Consider the following 18,736-nt stretch of genomic DNA (forward strand, 5'->3'; position numbering starts at 1 on the left):
TAAGTTGACTTTAAGTTGCACGTCTGTTGCCACTTTTGGGCCAAACTAAAAATAGCTCTCTCAATAGATCTGAGATATGATTTTGAGTATATGCAAATTTGACTTTCATATACGTAAACGTCTCGTTGCTATACACACTAGGACTTATGCAAAGGAGGGAAAAAAGGATCCAACGATTTGGCTGCCTGTGCTTTTGGCAATTTGGTAATAAGAAATCTGCTGGTTGGTTGCATGCCACAACAGAAATGTGGCTAACGGTTTTGGCTTTACAAGTTTGGTCAGACCACCCGAATTTCGAGGGAGTTGCCATCACGTTGAATCAACTAAGCTGATTGACTTTAGCGCAGCGCTGTCTCCACTCAATGAGAGTTGCAAAGTAGCAACAAAAACAACAACAATGACAGTGTCAATGACTTGACCACTAAGTCTTGGACATGGCTAATGGACGGGACGGTGGTTTGACGAAAAGCTGCGCTTAAGTCAATTTCGTTTTTGCTCATTTCCTGAAAAACAGCTCAAGCAATGCACAGGGGAGACTTTTAAGGAGCTGACTCAAAGGGGAAGAGGGGGAAAGGTAGCGGAAGGATACTCGCTGTCAGCAAAGCCAGTCAAAGTAAAAGTCAGTAGAAAAAGACGCGTGTTTCCGCTTCAAAGTTTGCTCGGTAAATTGATGACTGCCGATCAGGAACAGAATTCAGCCAGCTTGCAGCTTGTTTGTTGACTTTGCCGTGTCCTGACTAATTGCCATTTAATGACGATGACAATTTGATAAGTGAACAGTTGCATTTTGGTCCTTAAACGCACTCAAACTCAAGTGAAATGTCAGCACAATCAATGCTAACCAACGGTCAAACAAATAGAATCCTTAAATTGAATCTAACACAACAATGCTATTACATGAGCATTTTACAGTGCACTACACAAAAGATAAAGACAGCAAGGGAGGAGATAGATAGTGAGATAGAGCCAGACAATTGCTACAAAATAGCTGAGAAATTGAACAAGAATTGAAATAAAAACAATTGTAATTGAAATTGAAAAAGAAAAAGGAAATGTGACACAAATTGCCATGAAAATCAATAAAAAAATTTAGCTTTATGCTCAAAGCTAGATGTAACAAAGTTACTGAAAATTGAAGCATGCAGCAGTTGAGCAACAATAAGTAAACGGTTTTCAAATAAATAAATGAGTTGAAAAGGGTTTTATCTTTTCAAATAAAATAAATAATAAATATTGTTCTTTCGTCTGCTTAAAGCAGCTATTCTCAGAATTATTTAAGTATTCAGTCGATATAAATATTTTTTGGTTCGTAACTCCCACAGGCTTAAATGCCCCACAGTTTGATGCAGGTCAACAGTATGGATTTCTGCGTATATTTATAATTATTATTGACAGTTTTCGTAACCCTTTTAGGCGGGCTTATGATAACGGTCAAGTTGATTCCTGTCACTTAAAGTTCAACAAAAAATGTCGATTTTTGCGTTAAATTCCATTTTGTCAGAGCCAATAAAAACTTTATGCCATTACTCACGCTTTAAAATATTATCTATTTTATTAAAGCAGACTTGTTCTATTACTGTTAAGTGTCTTAAAATATATTTTGGATGAGAGTCAATGACTTTGCTGTGAATTTTAAGCAGCTTTGTTTAAGTTTCTGTAATTACTTAAGCTGCAGTTGGAAATTTAGATCAATTAGAGTGCTGTATTTTGAGACCTCAAAAGTCGATAAGCTCTATAAGTTGCACGGCTTAAAATGTACAAAAATAAACTTTATTTTGCGACAAAAACTGCTTCAAACTGTCATAAACTGTAAATACAGACTAAAATCTAGCGTAGTGAACGCTGCGGGCAACCAAACAGAGTCAGCGACAGGAGCGGCTCAGCGCGAGGAAAGGTGGCGCCCAAATTTGCGGGAAAGGAATATATTTCATGTAAATGTGAAGTCTGTTAACTAAAGTTACACTATTTAATTTAATTAGGCGGTTGAGGATACAATTTACAATTTTTAAATAAATAATTAGCTGGATAGGAATACATTTTAGCTAAATGCGTTAAGCTGTCCTTAAACTAAATGAGACAGTATTTAATTTAATTCTGCGTTTGGGAATACAATACAAATATAATATTTTTATTTAAAAAAAAACCCATGAAATATTGATTGGAAATATTTTTTGAAAACTAAAAAAGTTCTTTAGTTTCTAAATCAAAATTTTTTATTTTGAGCAATGTCATTGAACAGCTGATAAAAATAAGCATCCCCAAGGGAATCAATTTAGTAAAGGCAGGTATTAAGTTTTGTTATCAAATGGATGATAAGTACGTCCCTGATGGAACGTTTATGGTCGCGGAACGCACACAGTTTGGGAATGAGTTCAAGTGGTGTATGAGATGTCAGGGATTCAGTGAGACAGTCAATATTCAGCAGCCATCGTATATTGTCGCTTGTGAAAAACACATACATATGCAGACGCACACAACCTCACACACATACATAGGCGACACTCACACATGTGTGAAATTGTTCATTTGAATAACCCTTTGGCATGACACATCAGTAGGAGGATAGAGAAGTGCTGGTTGTGTGTGGGGAAATGGGGGCGTGTCATTTCAGCGCCTGTAGCTTTCATTAGTTCAATGCCAATGTTGTGTTATTATATTGTTGTTGTTGTTGTACCTTGGGCCAGAGCCTGAACTGTGAACTGGGTCCCTGCCATTTGACATCAACAGTTCGGTTTTTTAATTTTCAGCGTCATGTAGTTTGTCACTGTCTACCTGTGGGTGTGTGTGTGTCTGTCTCGCTCCCTCTATCTATCTCTAGTTTTCTCCTTCTCTTTCTTTTTCTACCTTTCCTTTTTCTGTGTCTGCTCCCGTTGTGCCCTACGTCTGATTAAATGAACAGCAGCTGATGCAGAGCTTGCAGTTCCAGCGAACAACATTCAGAAAATGCAAATTAAAAATGTTTTTGCTCTGCATGCTGTGAGCAAGTTTTTAAAGAATTTTTAATCAGTTGCTAAGCTGTTGGTTGTATTCCTGTTAGTCAACTAAGTACCTGTCGTTTAAAACATTTCTTTCTAACTAAATCTTAAGCAACTTAAGATGCTTAGACAACTTTAAAAGCGGCTAACATGCATATAGCTGCAACTTGAGCAGTTTGTATTTTTGGGCAACTTTGCCAGCTGTTCATCATGGCCAAACGGTCGTTAATTTGCTGCCAAGCCAAACGAGTGTTTTGTTTCTTTTACCCAGAATGAAGTCCCGCAAGAAGTTGGCCAATACATTAAGAGTTTGATTCCATTCTGACCATGCTTTTTGTTATATGCAAACTTTGTTAATTACTTGCACCACTGCTTAAGTGGGTCAGTGGCTGGTGGTGCAGGTGGTGCTTCCCCTGTTGCTCTTCCAAAACTTAAGCTGTTTGGTCCTTTTTCTCATTAGCTTTGCGTGTCCAACTGAAACAAATACATTTTTTCAATTAAGTATTCAACAATTTGTTCAACGAAATTGTTGTAAAGCAAGAAATTGTAACTGTTGCTAGGATAAAGAAAATTAAAATACCCTGTAAATAAACAATTTTAATTTCATTAAAAAATTAATTTAAAATTTGTAAATAGTCAAAGAATAAAATGAATTTAATTGCAAGTATTAAAAAAATTCTACCATCGAAATGTTTTCGTTGTCAGCGTACAGGATATGCTTAACTCAATCTCTTTATATATTATTATTTTTTTAGTTAAACAAACATTTTTAATTAAAATCTGTTTGCAATTTGTAATGCAGCAATAAAAATGAAAAATTTTTTTAAATAAAATTTTTGCTTATGTCAGAGATTTAATCAATCAGAAAAACATTTATACATTTTTTATGTAAACTTTGAAATATTTTTGCACAATCAACGATAAGTTAAATGAAGTGCAAGGTGCACAATTTCTATTTCCAGGAATACGGATAGTTCGTTGTTTATTGAAGCTGCTTCCTGGAAGTTGACTTTCGATTTACACGATTTGTGGAGAATGTAATGCAGATTCGTGGAATTTTAATTAATCTTATTTACTAACTTGTCTTACGCTATGAACTGTACTCTGGCTAGAACGCCAATTTTTGGTATGATATTGTCATCTCTAGCCTCACAGTGTCCAACTCGTTGTACAAATAAAGTGCTCTTTATTTATGGCACAATTAAGTGTCGAGTGCATTAGAAATTCCGCCTGGCCACATGATGTTACTTAATGTTTTTTTTTGTGGCAAGTTGGGAGCATTTAAGTTATCTATAGAAGACATTTTGGGACAATAAAGCAACAAAAATTATAAAATTTTTTTTTTTTAAATTGTGTTATTTTAAAACTAAAACATTTAAAACTAAAATTCTTGGTTTAAGACACCGGTCTTTTAATTAGTGCACTATATTGGCAACTGCAACATGTCACAGATACGAACAATGTGCAACCGATTACATGCATTCATAATAGACAAGCTCATATCAAGGTCCTAAAGTACAGTTTAAGTGGTGATACAATAAAGTAACTGTCAGATTGACATTTAGTATGCGCATACAAAGTACTTATGGTATTTATAGGTCATTGTTACTATATATATAAACGAGAGATTGGGTCATAAAATATGTGACATTAAGCAGAGCTCTGCTATTCTTGTGGGATACTGTGTACACTTGCATATAAATCACCATTTAGAGGGGCTTTTCCCAGTTTTTTAATTGCCAGATAAATGCACTCAGCTCATAAATTGTCTTGGTAAAGGCACTGAAACTTTGCCGATAGATGCAACCGCCTCCGTTCTATCAAGTCGCCATTAATATGCCAGGAAACTGCTCCCACTTGCAAGAAAATGATCAATAAAAGTGAGAGGGCGGGTGTTAAGGGAGAGAACTGCCCACTTTGTTTTTAACTTGTTTTAAGGGAAATATAATATGGCAATAGTAGGACCTACTGTTTTTAAAGGAGAGACATGCTCTATAATACAATCTATTGAATTTCGTACTAAAATGTCATAATAATTTTATATGATGGTTACCCTTAAAGATGGATATTATAATCAATCTACTCAAAGCTTTTCTTTTAATGTGGAAAAAATGTTAATCTAGAAGTACAATTCGATTTATTTGCTAATTGACTTACCAAAGTAAGAAATAATTGTCTCCCTAAAAGTAGATAAGTACTGATAATCTACACTTGTCTTTTCTTAAGTTTTTAATACTGGTCTCTCTTAAAGCAGTGTGCTTTAAACTTGCCTGACGCTGACAACTTTAGTCTAGTATTAGAGTGCAGCCAATCTGTTTAAAACTTTTAATTTCCACAAGCTTAAAACGCATTATCAAAGAAGTAAAAATATAGAGATAAAAAGGCAAAGAGCTGCCAATCTGCACATAACTTTTGAGTCTCAAAAGGTTTCAACAGAAAAGACAAGAAATTGAGAAAAAAAAACAAGTGGGAAAGGCTATAGTCGAGATCCCGACCATAGGATACCCGTTACTTATTTCAATATATATAAAAGTACTTTAAAGAAATTAAAATTTACTGCAAACTTTTTGGTGATTGTATTGAAATAATAACTTTATTAAGACATTGGTCAGCTATTACTCCCGTTCTACTTGTCCGATCTTGAGGAGGTTAAGTGAGATTATAGATAATAATAATATATAACGTTAATAACCATAAAAACCATATTATCTTAAAAACTGTGGGTGTGGTGCCTTTTCACGATTTGCGGGGGCGTGTCAAAAATTTAATACAAACTCGAGCTGCGTAGGGTCTATAGAAATCTGTGTGCCAAAATTGGTATCTCTATCTCTTATAGTCTCTGAGATCTAGGTGCTCACACGGACGGACAGACGGACAGACGGACAAACGGACAAACGGACATGGCATTATCGACTCGGCTGTTGATGCTGCTCAAGAATATATATACTTTTTGGGGTCGGAGATGCCTCCTTCTCCCTGTTATATACATTCCAACGAACACAATATACCCTTTTACTTATTTTTGAAGTAACAGGTATAAACATACAAAAATGCAAGAGTAAGGAATTGAAAATAAAGTTGCCGCATTGTTGAATGGTCACCTTGAGGCGTTGCTTTGCTAATGCTACCTGCTGCGGCAACCTGACTTTATCAACTTAAGGTTATGGAAACAAATAATATTATAACAATTATTTCAATCTATAGTCGTCTTGGGTTTGGGATGTCGCTGAGTTGCCTTGGCAAAAAGTTGTCCACGTGTTGCCAATTTACTATTTGGCCAAATGAAACTCAATACGCTCGCGATATACACATAAACATTTATAATATAATAATAGATATATGAGATTAGTTCCGCTTTTTGTTGACACTTGATCATTAATTAAATTGGTGCATGCCAGGGGGGATTGTCTTGACTTGGAGAAACTTGCGAGCAATCATGTTGAAAGCGCCAAAGTTAATTGATTAACGATGATTGGTTGGAGCAGGGGCAAAATGGCGGGACGACGGATGTAGCCACGGATGCGGATGCGACTGCGGATGTGCGCATTGACTTATACGAAAAGTGTAGTAGAAAAGACAATTCGCAACAGGAGCACAATTTGCTATATTAAATTGCCAATAATGTTGGCCGTGGCTAAAACTGGAGCCTTGCCTGTTAGTTAAGTGGGTCAATACTCATACGCCATGTGGTACATGCGGTGGGCTGATTAGATAGGGACTAGCATGATGTCTAAGACCAAGACCATTTGACGCAGTTTGCTTTGTTCAATGGAAAAAATTGCAACTTGGCCATTTGGCGAGCCATTAAATCACAGTCTGTTGGCCAATCTCTATCCCCCTCTACCGCTCTTCCCCTCTCTGTATCCTGATCCATGTGTGTGTGGCTAAAATGATTTATGGTTTTAATGAACGGCAGTTTGTGCGGCCAGTCGCCGGCGGACACGAATGCAAATGGGAATGCCAACAGAAAGCTAAAAACAGCACACTGAAAACAAAAACAAACACACATGCGTCGAGGGGGAGAAGGAGAAATACGGAATACAGATATGAATCCATTCCGGAGTCAATGCCAAAGCCAAAGCGGAAATTACGGCTTAAAGTTTGCTTTAGCTACGTTATAAATTACACTGATTGACGTTGCATGTTGCGGCTTGTTTTAATTGCATAATGCTCATGTCGGTAAATATTTAAATTAAATGCGAAAGCTTTAGCGTTTAAATTAGTAATCAAGTGAAGCGATTTCAAATCGAAATAAAACTATAATAAAAAGGAATCGAGCGAAAGTATGAAAAACTGAACAGTAACCGAAAGCATGGAACAAATTGACAGTGAGGTCAAAAAAAATTATATTTTTAAATTTTGGTGCAGAGTCAAATAAGAGGTCACAACAAGATAAAATTCACATTCCGCAAGCAAATCGGTTAAGATTTGAGAAAGTTATGACGGTTTAAAGTTCTAAAAAGGTGTCAACAGTATTGACGGTCGCCGAAAGAATGGAAAAATTGACAGTGAGGGCAAAAAAAATATGTTTTCCAATTTTGATGCAGAATTAAATTAGAGGTCAAAACAAGATAAAATTGACATTCCGCAAGAAAATCGGTTAAGATTTGACGAAGTTATGACAGTTTAAAGTTCTGAAAAAGTGTCAAGGGGAAAGCATGGAAAACTTGGACAGTGACCGATAGTATGGAAAAAATTTACAGTGATGTCAAAAAATTATATTTTCCAATTTTGATGCAGAATTAATTTAGAGGTCAAAACAAGATAAAATTGACAATCCGCAAGCAAATCGGTTAAGATTTGAGAAAGTTAAGACGGTTTAAAGTTCTAAAAAGGTGTCAACAGTATGGACGGTCGCCGAAAGAATGGAAAAATTGACAGTGAGGCAAAAAAATATGTTTTCAATTTTGATGCAGAATTAAATTAGAGGTGAAAACAAGATAAAATTGACATTCCGCAAGAAAATCGGTTAAGATTTGACGAAGTTATGACAGTTTAAAGTTCTGAAAAAGTGTCAAGGGGAAAGCATGGAAAACTTGGACAGTGACCGATAGTATGGAAAAAATTGACAGTGATGTCAAAAAATTATATTTTACAATTTTGATGCAGAATTAAATTAGAGGTCAAAACAAGATAAAATTGACATTCCGCAAGAAAATCGGTTAAGATTTGACGAAGTTATGACAGTTTAAAGTTCTGAAAAAGTGTCAAGGGGAAAGCATGGAAAACTTGGACAGTGACCGATAGTATGGAAAAAATTGACAATGAGGGCAAAAAAATATGTTTTCCAATTTTGATGCAGAATTAATTTAGAGGTCAAAACAAGATAAAATTGACATTCCGCAAGAAAATCGGTTAAGATTTGAGAAAGTTATGACGGCTTGAAGTCCTGAAAAGGTGTCAACAGTATGGACGGTCGGCGAAAGAATGAAAATATTGACAGAAATTACGAAAAAAAATATGTTTTTCAATTTTAATGCAGAATTATATTAGAGGTCAAAACAATATAAAATAGACTTTTCGCAAGGAAATTGGTTAAAATTTGACAAATTTATGACGGTTTGAAGTTCTGAAAATGTGACAAGAGAAAACCAAATCGATTTTAAAACCTCAGTTGACCGTAAAAATATAATCGAGATAAATTAGTTGAAAATCGCATCAGCAAAAATTGAGTGTTGATTTTTCCATGTAGTTTTACATCACTAGCTAAAAATAATTACCAGGAAATTATAAATTAATCTACGAAGTTACGGAGCTTTTAGATACAAATGGTAATCAACTTCTCAAATGCCTCAAAAGCTTCTGTAGATTTATTAGCTGCATTCAAAATACATGCTCAAAATAGTTTTATTTCATATTTCGATTGAATGAATAGCAATTTAGTTTTACACTTTAAATTCTGAAAATTTCCTAACGATGCCAGAGCTAGAAACAGAATTTATTTTATATAAGTAAAAATGTATTTAATATCTGGACTCAGCTTCGGAATAAGCCGACTGTTATTTATGCAAGAACACTTTATATAAGTTTAAAGCTATGCTAATAATCCAAAATGAAATATTTTTAATGCAAGAGTATTTAATATTACATCTGCTGTTTATATAAACCATGTTTATCCGTCGATTATTTCACTTTAATATGCAATCCATTTACTATGTTATGTTGGCAATCAGATATCGATTGAATGTGCTGTCGCAAAAAGTGCATGAAATGAATATTCATCATATTAAAAATTCTTGGAAATGTGCATAAAAAAGAGCTGTATCAGTGTGGCAAACATTTCATATTCATTTTCATATAAACTTCATACCTTCTAAGCAGAATAAATGATACCTGCGTTCGTCGTTTTGTATAATTTCCCGTAGTTATTGAATAAATGTGCACAAATTTCACACAATTTGCGTGCTCTAAATGTGCTATAATTTGTTGTAAATGTGTTCACATTTAAGTCTAAGCTGCAAAACATCAAATGTTAAATGTGAAGCTCTATAAAGGCCATGTTATGGCACTGGCAATGACATTGCTCATACGCAGTGGGAATGCAATGGCAAAGGAGCTGTTGCTATGCTCGTACTTTGCATTTACCTTTTGTGAAACTGCCAAAGCGCACTGATTGCTATTTAGTTGGCTCAATAATGTGGGTGCTGGCATTTTTAAACAACTTTCAAGTGGGTAGAACGATTCTAGCAGTTAACGTTATTAAACTTGGCTTCTTAGTTTAATTGTATTCATTGTAAGGGTATTTAACGAGTGTACTATAACTTGAAATCCTTCATTTTTATTGAAATTTTGTGCTGGGGGAGCTGAGTACACTTAGGTATTCGTTGACTGAAAAACATTTTAATTCTGAGAAGGACTTGCAATAAAATTGCAATATTGCAGGCATGTCTCATTGTGACCATCAGTCAATGCGGCAAACACTCACAGAGATTGTTTACATTCGATATCACTTGAATTACGCAATAGAACAAGCAAAAGGACAAGGGGCAGGACAATTACAATGACAGAGGCAAAGGAAATCTCAGTTGAAGACTGGGCAAATAATTGAGGCTCCGTTCAGCTCGGCAGAGACAGCTGATGATGGTATCTGTCCATGATTTATGCGTAGACATTCGATAATTTAAAGTTTTTGCCATTGTGTTGTCTGCCTGCTGTTGCCAGATAATGGCAGCTGCCACAAGTGGCACATTGGCCACAGAAATCATTTAAAGACAATACTTAAATTTTCCCTTGTAATTGACAGCGATTGTAATTGCTCTAAGCTAAACTAAAACTCGCCTTAGTTGTGCCGAGTTGAGTTGCAATCCAGTAATTAGCATCTAAATCAAGCAAAGTTGTTTTTGTTGTTGTACGCTTCAAGGTATTAATTAGGCTTGGAGAACAACGCCACACGCGCCAAAGAAATTAACTTCGTCTTGTATAACTTAATAAAAAAGTTTTTGGTCTTTGCCTCATTTCTTTGGCTTTCAGGCTTTTGGGGGAGAGTAGCTTATGGACAACCACGCTTCGTCTGCCTTAACAACGGCAACAAACAACAACAAAAATAACAATAACAACAAGCAGAAAAGCGGCGGCAATAGGCTGCAAAAAAATGTTTGTTTTAATAATTCAATTTGCTGCATTTTTTCTTGTAAATTTTTGTTGAATGACTTTTCTTACTTGCAACAAGAGTGCATTTCTTATAAACAGCTTGGAAAAGTCATGCAAGTGGAAAATGAAAGCAATTTACAATTTCAAAGAAAGTTATCAACTGCTTGTCAGTATTTTAATAAGTATGGTTTAATATGCAAAACTCTAATGTTTTATTTTGATTTACTACTAAGTCATTCATTTGGAAATAGACTTGTTTAAGTTATATTTAATAAAAATGTATACACCTACGCCACTTAAAATGTATTTGAATGAATAAAATGTATATCTTACTAAATAAATGGTTGTATTCTGTAAATAGAAATCATATTTTATTAACTTTATTCTCAAGTAATTTAAAAGCTCAATTTATTGACATTTTATTATGTTGAATTTAAGCTAGCATCAAAATTTAAATGGTCAACATTTTTGCTGTTTTTTTGGGCCAAAAGCATTTCCTTTAACAGACCGTAAAAAGTGGTGTGCCAATTTGCCTTGATGCAATGGAAAATGTTATAAAATGAAGAATTTGCGGCGGAAATGCTTTTCGACCGGATTGCTGTTGGCTTTTTGACACGTCTAAAAGAAATCCGCTAAATTGCGGCAGATTTATGCACAGTCCAAAGCCCACAAAGCCCAAAGCCAAATAGCCGTTGGACAACCACGTTTTAATGAATTTATGCAAAGGTGCGGCTGGACAAGTGTCGGCTTTTAGACATGCTTAAGTATCAGTCGCGAACATTATTGCTGTTGCTGTTGCTGTTGTTGTGGTTGTTCTTGTCAACAAACACGACAACAACAACAAAGTCAAATGCCATTTTAATTGGCGCCACGGATGTTGCCATTCCCCAACGTTGACAACCATTTGAACAGGTCACAGAACACTGGAAAACTCACTGTCCGCATTCACGATTCGCCTTTTAAGTTGCCTATTTCATTGCGCTCAATTAAAAGTTGCGCTTCGATGTTCAGCCAGCTAAAAAGGAGACCGTCAACCGGACCAGCCTCTTCTGACTTGCAATGTCCAAATAACAAATGTGCAAAGTTCAGTGATTTAAATGCGCCAACAATGTCCTTGCCAGTCTAAGCTCCTGGGAAACCAATGTCAACGGCAACGACAACGTTAACTTTGCAATGACTTTAGCACTTCTTCTTCTCAGGATTTTCATTATAATGTCGCGGACTCTTATTTGTGTTGAGTTTTCTACAGAGCAATTGCCTAATGAATTTAATTAATGATAAGCGAAAGCTCGACAATTTTGTCATTTGACAGCCATAATGGGTGCCTAGGTAAATACGTTTTTCACCAAGAGAAATTGTCCACTTTATTCCTTAGTTCCATTATAAAACATTGCATTATATAAGGAACAGGATAGCTCATCCAAACATCCAATAGGTCGAATAATAAATAAAAAAAATTAATTGCGTAAGTCGGTTTTGTAAAAAGTGTCACATTGCGAAGCTGAAACTGAAATTGAACTGGGCTATAGAAAATTCTAAACACGTATACCTAATAAATTCATATATTTATATAAACCATAAATTATTGCCTTTGCAGTTATGAATTTGATAATGCCTAGTACTGTGATAAAAAAGGGTGTTTGCCAGCTGCTGGCGTTGAATAAGTTCAGCATACAACAATGGCTGAAGACCTTTGACTCGATCATCTTCGATGCGGATGGTGTACTCTGGCATCGGGACGAAGTAGTTCCAGGAGCTCCAGAGACCTTCAATGCGCTACGTGCAATGGGCAAGAAAGTTTTTATCTGCACAAATCATTCAGGCTCATCGTGTCATGGTTTGTGCAACAAAGCACAAAAGATGGGATTTCTCATAAATACAAATGAGATAATGTCATCTGGCATGGCATTGGCAAAGTATCTGAAGGATCGCAAGTTCAAGCGAAAGGTCTTTATTGTGGGAGAGCAGGGTATTGCGGATGAACTAAAGGCCGTGGGCATTGAATCGTTGCCATTTGGCGAGGAACCCTTGCTGGGTTCCACCTTGCGAGATCATCTCCAGCTCATGAAGCTGGATAAGGATGTGGGAGCCGTGGCGGTTGGCGTCGACAGCGGTTTCAATATGCTAAAAATGTCCAAGGCTTGTTGTTACTTAAGTGATCACCGTGTACTCTTTCTGGCCACCAATCGAGATCGCTCCTTTCCCGTTGTCCCTGGTCGCGCTACACCTGGCGCTGGTGTCATGGTTGCTGCCATCCAGGCGGCAACAAAGCGCAAGCCTTTCACTTGTGGCAAGCCCAACGGGTTTATTTGCTTGCACCTCATTCGTGAGGGAATTATTAAGCCGGAACGCACTCTCATGGTGGGAGATACGTAAGTTAGAACTACAAATATTTCTTAAACACTTGCAGCTTTAATTTTATTCTACCTTTGTATCTTTCTAATTTTGTTCTAATTTATCTATCTTCAGCATGTACACTGACATCCAGTTTGGCTATAACTGCGGCTTTCAAACCCTCCTTGTGGGCACAGGCGTCAGCAGTCTGGAGGATGTGGCCAAGGTGCAGAAATCCCGCCAACCGAATATGTATCAGCAAGTGCCAGATCTCTATGTGCCCAAGTTGGCCGATTTGCTCAAGTTTTTACCATCCAGAAATGGTTAATAAAATTAGATGCATTTATTCTGCGTAGTTAGAAAAAGAAATAAGAGATGCCGATGATTAAAAAGCTTGCTGAAATGTTAATATTAATGAAATAAATAAAAAAAATAAATAAAAATGTAATGAATAACTAACCATTTTATAATTTTTATTTGAGATATCTAATAAAACTTATGGGGAAGTTTTACGCAATCCAAAAGAAATTGATGTAATTGATTTATTAAGTTTAAACAGATTTTTGTATGCAATCTTGATAAAAAATTTCAGAAACGTAGATCTATTTTTCCCTATGATAAGTTTAATGCATATTTATGTACCTTATTTATAGTTATTTACCTTAAAATTTCAGTTGAAAAATCTAGTTAGAAATTTTTATGTCAAAATACTTCATTTCGGCCATATCTGAAATGAAAAAGTATACTTTTATGCTTTTATTGTAATTGGAATTGTGAGCAAGCCATGTTCAAGCAGACCTGCACCAATCTGACCAAATTACCGAAGCAACGAGTTCGACAATGGTTAAGCACATTCGAGACCATCATCTGTGATGCAGATGGTGTACTCTGGCACTTTGATAAAGCGATTGAAGGAGCACCGGACACTTTTAATCTGTTGAAGTCAAGTGGAAGACGCACTTTTGTGGTAACTAACAACTCGGGCGTAACGAGCGACGTTCTGGTAAAGAAAGCCAATGATTTTGGTATTGAGTTAAATGACGGATTCATGCTAACATCATCGTTGTCGATAGCCAAATATTTGGCTGGCAAAAAGTTTGCTAAAAAGGCGTATGTCGTAGGAGAAGCAGGCATTCGGGAGGAGTTGGCCAAATTGGACATTTGTTCGTTTAGCGTGAACTACGAGAAGACGGACAAGAGCATGTTAAAATATGCCAAGGAAATGCAACTGGATCCAGATGTGGGGGCAGTTATTGTTGGCAAAGACGATACCTTTACAGTACAGACCATAATGCGAGCTTGTGGGTATCTGCTTAATGAACGTGTACTTTTTTTGGGCACCTGCCTGGACGGAGCCTATCCAATAGGCAACAATCGTGTTCTTGTCGGAGCGGGCGCCATGATAGCGGCCATTAAAACGATAAGTGGACGCAAACCTCTGATACTGGGCAAACCCAATCCCATGATGGTGAAAGAGGAATGCAGTTGTGGCCTCATTAACCCAGAGACAACACTTATGATAGGCGACACGTGAGTGGAATCGAATTAATTCAATACACTCCCATTAATATCATTGTTATATTATCTTTTGCAGTCTAAAGACAGATATACTGTTTGCTCATAACAGCGGATTTCAGTCCATGTTTGTGGGTACGGGTGTGGACAAACTGGAGATGGTGGAGAAGATACGTTGTAGTGACAACAAGAACATGCTGGCCATGATACCGGATACCTATTTGCCCAGTCTGGCACATTTGCAAGAATTTATTTGTTAGTTTAGCCTGAATAAATTGACAATCCAAGTTAAGCTACCTGACACCGTTTAACTGCATACAAATTGTAAATTAGCATTCCATAAAATCAATACTTTTCTAGAATGAATGGAAATTCGTTTCACGTTCGTGTTCAGATTTTCAACCAACTTTTTTTATAAGTGCCTCGAATCCTTGTCAAAGTTGTACACAAGTGTAGTTGCCGCATAACTCTACACATTGTCATCGCCATGTCACCATGTCACCATGTCACCATGTCGCCATGTGGTTGACTCCCCAATGCACACTTTTTTTTTCTACTTATTTTACACCCATGCACTTAAGGTTTAGTCGAGTGCTGTGAATGCCAACAACAGACGACGCGTTTTTCCAGCGCCTTTTACCAGAGAATGTGAGAAATACAGAAATAAATTCGCACAGTGACCAGTGGCTAACGTTGGCGGCATCTGTTCTCGGCATTAAATGTGGGACAGGATACAATTTGTAGCATACTTTAAGGATTGTGCTTTTTATACGCTCTATCTAATGCATATGTGCTAAACAGTTTAGAATTTGTAACAGAAGTTAAACTCAAATAAAGCTGGCTAAAAAAACAGTAACATGGCATATAATTTTTTCTTGTTTATAATATCTAAATTAAAAAGAACTAGCAAACTTTTCGGCACAGCATTTTTCAAAACTGTTGTTCTATTTAATCTCTGAACTATTGAAAATTTTCTGGTAAATGCTATCATCAGAAACAATTCAGAAAAAATGAGCTAGCATACTTTTTTGCGCAACATATTTGAAATGAGTTCGTCAATTTAAATTCAAAGTCAATTAAATGTCATAATTTAATAGGTTTAACTTACCACTAATTTTTCTTATTACATTTCAGAAACTCCTATATTCTCTTGGTTGATAACACAAGTAATTGTAGTCAATTAAAATCTCTACAGATTTGAGCAGTGCACCATTAGTTAGAAAAGCTTAAATATTTGTATGAAATTCTTTAGAATTTGATAAACAATTGGATTACGATTGATTTGTTAGAGTATTCAGGCATTCATATAAAATTCTTTACATGAAACATTTTTCAACATATTTGTTATTTCCGAATTTTTTTTCCGGACTGTTTTTTTTAGGCATACAAGCGCCATATTGTGTCATTCTTTGTTTGCCAGGCATTGTTTGTATTTCGAGTATATGTTAAAGGACAAACAAAGACAAATACCCACACTATAAAAATCTACACGTTTAAAGGCGGCTTGAGAAAATGTCTGCCACAGTAATTGTGACCGTTCAAAGCTAATTATATGAGTAGCATTGTGGTGGCCTGTAAGTTTTTCATTCTACTGTTGTACTTAAGTGTAGAGCCGTAGGATGGTTAAGATCTTGTCTCCAGATAGTGGTAGGAAGTGCTTATGCTGTGGCGCCACAGTTGCCACACCCCTAAGGGCGACTCCTTGTCATTTGGCGTAAAGTAGAGCCTGGGGAATTTGTACTTACAAAGCGGAAGTTGAGTGTGTCCTCGCATGGGCTTTGTTTAAGTAGTTTACGCAAAAATGCCTTGAAAAGTTGTTGGGAACTTTGGTACTCTGTTAAGCATGAACATCACATGGCCAAGATTAATTAAATTTGAAGCTGTGCAGCTTCGATGTGCTTGTAACTGACAACGGCAGCTAATTAATTAGCAAACACCATGACGGGGTCAACACTTTTCTGTGTCGTGGAGGGACAACTTTATGTATCATTTGTCAAAGGCAGCAACAACACCATAAACTCATCATCATCTTTCGATGCTACAGACCGATAATCTCCACGGCATTAAAAACACATCAAACTGTTTAGACTCCTCTTCTGGCGACGCGACGCGGACGACAAACAGAAAGTCATCAACACTAAAAATATGTATAAAAAAAGAAAAACGAAGTAAAAAATAACTCTACTGAGGGTTGCCTCTGTGTTGGCACTGTTGACATTATCCAAACTGATTTATAGTCTTTATCACAAAGCCAAGCGACACTCGAATGCGGCGAGCATAATAAAGTTACAACAAAAGAAAACAACGCGTTCTTTCAGCCATTTTGTCGCTATGGCAAATTTTCATAGCATACTTTTGGGAGCGTCACATAAACGTGCCAAATTGCGTGGCTCTCCCTTGCTCGCTCTCTCTCCTTTGCTTTGTGGCACATGCATAAATTTACCAATTTTAATTAGTTGTGCATTTATTTGAATCTTTGTTTTGTCCCTCAGCTCACGCAGCATTCTCGTTATTCAATTGGGAATGCTTATAACCTGGCAGAAAGCGTTTAAGCACATATCCTAAGCTTGTAAAGAACAATTTATGTAACTTGGCTTGGATTATAGTTAGGGTATTTTGTAGTCGTTCACATGATTACTTACTGTCAGTCTTGTGATTATTATAAAACTGGCTTTGTTGGTGACATAAACTCCGAGCTCTCACCACGTGCTTAGCATAGGCAAATGCGTAAAGCTCCTTTGAGCACCTGACATCCTGCCCCTTCTCTCATCCGTCTTCTTCCCTGCTTCAAGCCAGGCCATCATCAGGTGGAACTGAGATTGACCCAGTTGAGCAGTTATGTTGCCAGTATTTTGGCCACACCCATTGTTGGCTGTGCTTGTAAATTGAATTGTAAGTGGCCATTAGAATGTGCTCGTTACCATTTTCAATCTGTCTGCCGCTTGCCACAGTAAACTTTAACTATAACGATCTGTCTCCGGAGAGCTATTAAAATGTTAGTAAATTATTCGAATGAAATGCAGTCTCAGATTCAATTGCGCAATTTCGAAAATGTTTTCATTTTTTATTTTTATTGAATTTCTCGAGCAAATATTTAACTTGAGTTTCTGTTAAAACTAAACTAAAGCTATATTAAATTTAAATACATATTATCTGTAATCTCTTTATTTATTTATGCCATTTATGCTTTGCATTAGCTAACGTAATTATCATATACCTTAATTATTTACAGCTTTTATTTGTTTTATTTAGACAATAGCAACGATTTGGGAGGTAAAGTTTAAATAAATTCAATTTCTGAACACCTGAAAATGTCTTTTACCATAGAAAAGCGTATGTGTGTGTGTCTGAGTGTATTTGTGTGTATTGTGTGTGTAAACATGTTAAATTGAGCTACTTGAGTTGATGAGTTGAGTTCTTTGTTCTTAACCGAATTTATAGTCCTTTTGTTAAGAGAACTTTGGGTAAACTTTTCAACTTTTCTTGACAACTTGACATATTGCACCGTTACACCCAAAGTCCAGTCGACAAAATATGAACTGCTATCGATAACAAAATAAAAAAGTTTTCTCTTATTTAAAGCTAGCCAATCGGCAATAAAGAAAACTCGACGAAAGCGGGATAAAAAGATGAAAAGAAAAGAAAATCATTTATCAAGTTTTGCTGAAAAATGCAGTGGAAAGTATATTTAATTAAAAGCTAAAACTTGACGCTAATAAATAAAAGATTTTCTCTGGCATCGTTGGGTCAGCCACATTCCGGACTTCCCCTTTTCCGGGATATATTATCAAAATAAGCGGAAAGAAAGTTTTACAGCTTAATTTAGTGCGAAATTGTAACAAATTCAATTGATTGGGAAACTGAAAACAAATGAGTAAATAAAAACATGTAAAGGGGTTTGTGTTCATTTTTTGTTGGTAAAAAAGTACAGCAAAGTCTTGCAAAAAACGACTAGAAACTTTGATAGGAATTTATCAGACAAATTGGCAATTAATCAAATACAATCAGTTAAAGGGTTAAAGTAATTTTTTCTGCTTATGTTCTTTGATATCATGATGTCGTTTAGTATCACATATAGTATCTAGGACGTACTTGTTACTTCTATGCGATAGTACTTTTATATTTAATAACCATATTTAAGAGTTATATTCCCTAAATAGTTTTTCTAGCTCTAGAATTTGTATTCAGTCAAGCAAATTGATAAACTATCTGCTCATTCTGGACTTAGTCAGTCTTTCATCTAGAAAACTTTTAACAGTATATATTTTGAAATATCTGGTAAGAAAATGTATTTCAAAATCGATAAATTGAAATATCTAAGA

General features: G+C 36.0%; 2 protein-coding genes across 2 annotated transcripts; both read left to right on the plus strand.

The window, feature by feature from the left end:
* The first annotated feature begins 12,164 nt into the window (after positions 1-12,164).
* On the plus strand, positions 12,165-13,326 carry LOC117787858 (glycerol-3-phosphate phosphatase). Its single transcript, XM_034626477.1, has 2 exons — positions 12,165-12,937; positions 13,035-13,326. Exons 1-2 carry the CDS (start codon positions 12,165-12,167, stop codon positions 13,225-13,227), a joined length of 966 nt encoding a protein of 321 aa, XP_034482368.1. The 3' UTR covers positions 13,228-13,326.
* Positions 13,327-13,683: 357 nt separating this feature from the next.
* Positions 13,684-14,717, plus strand: LOC117787429 (glycerol-3-phosphate phosphatase). The gene is made up of 2 exons (XM_034625954.1): positions 13,684-14,429; positions 14,494-14,717. Exons 1-2 carry the CDS (start codon positions 13,684-13,686, stop codon positions 14,672-14,674), a joined length of 927 nt encoding a protein of 308 aa, XP_034481845.1. The 3' UTR covers positions 14,675-14,717.
* The last annotated feature ends 4,019 nt before the right edge of the window (positions 14,718-18,736 follow it).

The sequence above is a fragment of the Drosophila innubila genome (genome assembly GCF_004354385.1).
Source record: "Drosophila innubila isolate TH190305 chromosome 3L unlocalized genomic scaffold, UK_Dinn_1.0 0_D_3L, whole genome shotgun sequence".
In the NCBI taxonomy this organism is placed as follows: domain Eukaryota; kingdom Metazoa; phylum Arthropoda; class Insecta; order Diptera; family Drosophilidae; genus Drosophila; species Drosophila innubila.